The following is a 6,079-nucleotide window of genomic DNA, read 5'->3' on the forward strand; positions in this document are numbered from 1 at the left end:
ATGTCTGGACTTAAAGGCTTCCATGTTTATTGGAAGACTGTCATCCTCATGCCAAGGAACTGCTGCCACTACTGACTGTGAATGGCATCTTATTTTTGAGTCCAGCCTTTTCTAAAGGAGTCTAGACAAGGTGAGATGCAAGTGAAAAAGTGTAAACACCTGAATTATTCTGCAAGGTCCTAGCTCTCTCTCTTTTTAAAAAGTCCATAGTTCTCAGAGGCTTACTTAGGTTTCTGAAAATTCTCTTGATATGACCAATGAAAAGATACCAACCCAAGTCTGCAGAGAGCTTTGAGAGTCAGAAACTAGCTCATTCATGTTAATGTCAATTCAGACATCAAGACATTTTTTCAATGCTCAGTAAAGTGTGTATGAAAAGGCAAGGAAATATCGTATAAAGAAGACCTGCAGCATTTACCAATGTGGGTAGAAGATGCACAAGATAAGATGCTTTGACTTTTCATAGTACATATTATGGTGGAAAGAGGCATCGTTTCCCTGAAGGGAAGCTCACTTTTTAAAAGCTCTGAAACACTTACTGAACCTAGTAAGTTCTTAGCTAAATTAACTTTGATGCATTTATATGTTTTGCAGAATATGTAGCAGTAACATCTCACTGACACACATTAAATATTTTTGGATCTATTGGTTCAGTTGATTTCTGCAGTGACTGATGTTTCTGCTGTGTTCTGGATGGTTAAATACTATGTACTGGGTATGTACAGTGCCCTGTTAAACAGCTCTTTGTTACAGGTATAATGCAGGGTTTGGAAACCTACAGCTTACAGGCCAGACCTGGCCTGTGGAGCCTCTGGATCCAAATAATAGATGTGGGGTTTCAGCAGCATTCGGCAGTGAGGGGCTTCAGCTGCAGGTGCTCTGTAGGAAAAAGCACTGGCTACCCATATGTCTGAACCAAGGCAAGTCATTCTGGCCCATAGCCAAAAAAGGTTGCCAACCACTGTTATGATGTGATGTTAGAGATTTTTTTTAACCTAGAGCATGTGAAAACTGTAAACAGAACATGCATTTTTATGGAGGTATTTTTGTGGATGCAGCAACTGAATTTATTGAGTTCTGGTTTATTGTACTGTATTTGCTCCCATTACCAATGTATCCAAACATCTCACAAATCTTTAATAAAGAGGGGGTTAGCCATCAGTATGAGGTTTCAGCCCACTGTCATTAAGATCAACTTCCACAAATCTAGACAATGCATATCAATTTCTGTTTTATATTGGAACAGAGAGGGAGTGTCTTACTGCCAGGCAAGTGTCTTTTGTTATCCTCAAGAAAATTCGTCCACATTCAGCCAGGTAAGCCTCCAAACATTTCAGTTCACATGTACTCAGTAGATTTGTCAGGGTATAACAAAAGTTTTTTATATATATATAAGTTTATGGACTATATAGGACAGACTATATAGCTCTTTGAAAGTCTGCCCAGCTGTATCCTCCAAATGTTATTTGGAGATACCCACATATATCTGAATATGCAGGGTTGCGGGTTGCTGTCGTGTTGCTCTAAGGACATATGCAGGCATGGTTCTTTGGGTAGATGTGATATCTTTTATTAGACCAACTAAATGGTTGGAAAAAAGCTCTCTGCAAGCTTCCAAGCACAAACACTCCTCCTCAGGCATTGGGAGACTCTGCTGCTATTCCGAGTTCTCCAAGGTAAAAAAGAAGCTAGAGTAAGCAGGAGTCTGTGTAGATGCGAATAAGTAGAAGTTTGGAGGACAAAGTGTAGAGATGGGCGGGGTGGGAAGGGAAGGAAAAGTTTGAAGGAATGCAAATCGTCAGTTAAAGGCAGGTTACGTGATGTGTTAGATGTCATATAACTGAATATGATACTTTAAAAAGAGGCCCACAAACAAAAATGAAAATAATTATGAGCCAAATCAACTGGGAGAAAGAATTTGAACACAGAAATATAAAGGGTCATTGGGAGCTGTTCAAGAATATTTAAGTCAGATTTTCAAAAACCCATAATCCCACAATTGAGGAAAAAGGTGGCTATACTAGTTACAAGTTAGTTGACTTCATGGCTCATTATGATCCGATTCCTTCTAAACTCTTCATTCCATAAGTGTTAATGAACCTCTCTCCTTTTAATGGTTCTACTAATCATACTATCCTTTCCTCTGAAATTCTGCAGTCTGTTATCTACTCCTGGTAATGTAGCTCCTATTTCACAGTCCTCCAAACCGTTTTTAACTAGTTAAAAACATTAACTCAGCTGTGGAATTGAAGAGATGTACATTTAGTTCAAATGGACTACAGGACTAATGAGACAACAAAAATGCAACAAATTACGCAAAATTATATATAATATATTATATAGAAAAGTTAATGAACTTTCCAATAAAGGGTTTTTTTGGATTTGATCCTAAACTTAAACCCGAGACTATATGGAAAAGGAGGATACTTGACAAAATGGAATCTGAGTGGCATCACTTTAAAAACTAATTATCAGTGTAACTCTTGGCAACTAAATCCCATCCCATCCCCAGCACTGACTAAATAGGTGTATGATAGGTATAGCAGGAGGGCATGGGGATCTAGCAGTAGGATCAGCATTGCAGTCAGAAGAATACAAGTATGATGAATAGCAACTAGATACCTGAGAACTTAAAAATAAAGAACAGAATATGGAAACAATAAAATATTCCCTGAACTTAAAAAATATGAAGCCTTTCACTAAATTAAAGAGAACAAAGTCCTCCAAAGAATATAAACCTTGGGGTTCACATAGCGATGTAAAGAAAAATTTTGAGCTGGTAACTAGAAACAAAGCATTATTTCTGGCCTTGAAATATGTAGTTTATTTAAACCCATACAAGCCAATGTACGATCAAATGGGATGGCAGCCAATGAGGGCAGAAAGCTCCTCAGATGATCAGCTAGTCAGTCCTCCTGCAATTGTCCAGGGCTAGCTTTGGAATCCCTGAAAACTATGGACTCAGGTTTATTCAAGGTTTATCAGCCAGCTGCCTGAAGCAGAGGTAAGCATTTCTTTTGGCCAAACTGGATGATCTCTGACCACAAGAGGATTTGTTACCTACTGAACTAAACCTGGGAGCAAGACCAGCAAGACCTATATTCCAATCCTAGCTCTTGCATAGATTTTCTCTGTGGCTTTTCCCATATTGTCATACTTGCTTAGAGATGACCCCAAGACTATTAGCAAATTTTATACCTTTAATAAGATCTCGCTTGGAGAGAAGTCAATGAATCAAGTAATGTCTCTTCTGAAGTAAGTAGTTTAAAGTAGCAGAAGTAGTAAAACTTAGTGAAGTAGTACATATTTGTCCTGTGTAAAGATAGCAGACTGTTAAAAAACCCCAAACAAACAACAAAACAACCTAATTTTATCAGTTAATTTGGAGGAAATGGCTTGTTTCTTCTCTAGTTGTTTTACATGGACTCTAGCAATATGTAAGTTGTTCAGGGGTAAAAAAAAAAAGATAAGTGCCAATATTTTGCAAAAGACCAGTTAGATTTATTTTGCTCTTTGAATTTAAAATACAAAACACATTTCCATTTGATATCAACACATTTCTTGGTTAGGTGACAGCCACTAATTTCTTGTCACTTCTGGTGAGAGAGAAGTGTAACTCTTTCTGCAAAGATTTAAAGCTTCAGAAAATCCACGCGGTTAGTTTTAGTACAAGCCTTAGTTTAGTTGAAATGTCTTTTCAAAACAATGACAAACTGAAATTGCTACAATAATTACAAATAACTCGGGTCCGGAGCAAAAGTGGTAGTTGTTCTATACGGTATTATTAATCCTTTAAGAAAGTTATTTCCTGCTAGGAGATAGGTCTTCTAGAATTATAAACTTTGACACCATTCTGCATGGAAGAACGAGCATACTTAGTCAGAAGTGCACCTACTGTTTGCTTCTCTGCACATAAGTCCCTGTGGAGAGGAAAAACAGACAGTTGGAAATACTCTTCTACTAATTTAAAAACACTTTCAGTATACATTGCTTCAGTATCATTTTCCTAATTTAACAATAAGTCAGGCTACAGAATTTACAAACTACCAGTGTGCTTCTCCCAAAATGCTGAGCCACCAAAATTTGTCCCTTGGAATGGCTTGTATTTGTGCAAAACCCAAAAGCATTGTACAGCATTTACCTATGAAGATTAGTTCCTATCTTGAACAGCTTACAGTCTAGAGAGACAAAGCCTAATTCTGCTTCATACAAATGCAGGGTCTTTTATTAAGTGTCACCCAATTCCCCAGCTGTTTAATTCAGTCTGCATTTTGCTAATAGCATAAAAATTGCCTCCCGGTCCACTGCCCCAGCCTGCCTGCAGGGTTGCCCTCCCTCACGGCAGCCTCTGCTCACCTTGATGGAGTGGCTGCTCTCGCCAGAGGCCTGCAGCACCAGGTAGATCACAAGCTGCGGCCCACGTTAGTAGAAGACTGCTGACCCCTGTACTAGCATATGCTTGAATAAACTCCAGGATGCCTGCCAAAGGATCTGGAAACACCTGAAGCCCCAGGTGGGGTGGAGGATATTTGCTGGTAGTAGTGCCACTTAAGGTTCTTGACTGACTCATAGATTTGGAATTGATTTGCCAGATTTGGATTGGAGGATGAAAAATTCCCATTAAAAAAAAAATGCTTGAATAAACTCCAGAGGCGCATCCCCACAAGTATACACGTGCAATTTGAAGCATCTCAAAGCCGTGAGCTGCACTGCTTTTTTTGACACTGGGAGATCCTGGTGTCAAAAAAATGCTGCTAAAAAAGTGGAGTGGCATATGCAGCAGCAGCATGCCCCACCAGAAACCAGAGCCTGGCCAGCCAGAGCCACACCGTAGCTGTGGGCCAGGCCCGGAGCAGCTGGCTCCGGGCCACTGCTGCCCTGGGAGATCCCCCAAAACCCCAGGTAAGGCTGCTGGGGCCAGCACAGGTGCCGGCCCCAGCTTCCCCTACCCTACCTGGGTTCCTTTGAGTATGCAGAGGCATGTCTGCAGACAAACAGCAGCAACAGCAGTGCTGCTGCTGCTATTTGTTCCATGGGAAATGCATTCCTCTAAACATGCGCACTTGTGCGGATGCAACCCAGAAGTCTAGAGTTTACTCCAGACATTACTGTGGTAAAAATAGCAGCAGAATTTGACTCAAGGCTCTGAGTAGACATAGTCCTCTAATGTCCTACAAAGTCCAGATCTTATCTTGGGCCTTGTGACTAGTACTAGAACAACAATACCATTCAGGAGCTCACTTCATCAGGTGCTGTGAAAGGGGATGCACAGAACAGTCCATCAAAGAAAGAGATTTGATAGATTGCTCTGTACACATCCTTTTACAGCACTTGATGAAGTGAGCTTGGGCTCACAAAAGCTTATGCATCTTTCATATAGTTACAGCAATGCCAACTCTCACGAAACAAACTGCAGACTTGCAATTTCCAAGTCAAATTAACTCTGGTTCACAATCTCGGGATAGAACCTTCAGACCTTGGGATTTTTCTTCTGAAGCGTGTACCATGCGCTGGGCTAGTAAGTCTGTGAATGGGAAGGGGCGGGAGAGAGAGGGAAGTGACAGGGCAGGGGGCGCAGATCGAGGCCCCCATGGTGAGGGAGGGAGTGGGGAAGGGTGGGTTGCATGTCACAGCAGCAGGCAGCTCATCCAGAAGCATAGGGGTGGGGGACACAGCTCCCTGCCACTGAATGCACCCTTGGGGAAGGCATGGGGGGCACGTGCTCCCCCAATCTGTGTGCAGATTGCTGTGGGCTGTGGTTCTGCGCCCTGCTGCCTTTGACCTTGGAGCCAGACACTGGCTGCGCTGCTTATCCCCTGCCCGCTGGGTGGCGTCACACAGCTCCTGGGGCAAAGGCAGTGGGGTGCAGAGCCCAAGCCTGCAGTGGGCAGCCTGCCTCTACCATGCACACAAATCCAGGGGGCATGTGTCCCCCATGCGTCCCTTGGGGGGGGGCTGCACTGAAGTGACAGGGAACCATGCCCCCCCACCCATGGCTCTGCTGCCTGACCTGTGACCTGACCCAACTGCCTGTCTGCCTCTCTCTGTATGTCTGTCTGTCTGCCCCTCACTCCCAAGC

At 42.4% G+C, this 6,079-nt stretch overlaps 1 protein-coding gene across 3 annotated transcripts in view; it reads right to left on the minus strand.

Annotated features, from left to right (window-relative positions):
* Positions 1-3,479: 3,479 nt before the first annotated feature.
* The window catches only part of DSCC1 (DNA replication and sister chromatid cohesion 1), a 17,120-nt gene continuing 14,520 nt past the window's right edge, over positions 3,480-6,079 (minus strand). For all 3 annotated transcript variants that reach the window (XM_006026813.2, XM_025207820.1, XM_025207821.1), the window contains exon 9: positions 3,480-3,920. In XM_006026813.2, the coding sequence (XP_006026875.1) occupies positions 3,812-3,920 (109 nt within the window). In that variant the 3' untranslated portion in view covers positions 3,480-3,811. The remainder of the gene's footprint in view (positions 3,921-6,079) is intronic.

The sequence above is a fragment of the Alligator sinensis genome, unplaced genomic scaffold (genome assembly GCF_000455745.1).
Source record: "Alligator sinensis unplaced genomic scaffold, ASM45574v1 scaffold895_3, whole genome shotgun sequence".
NCBI lineage: Eukaryota > Metazoa > Chordata > Crocodylia > Alligatoridae > Alligator > Alligator sinensis.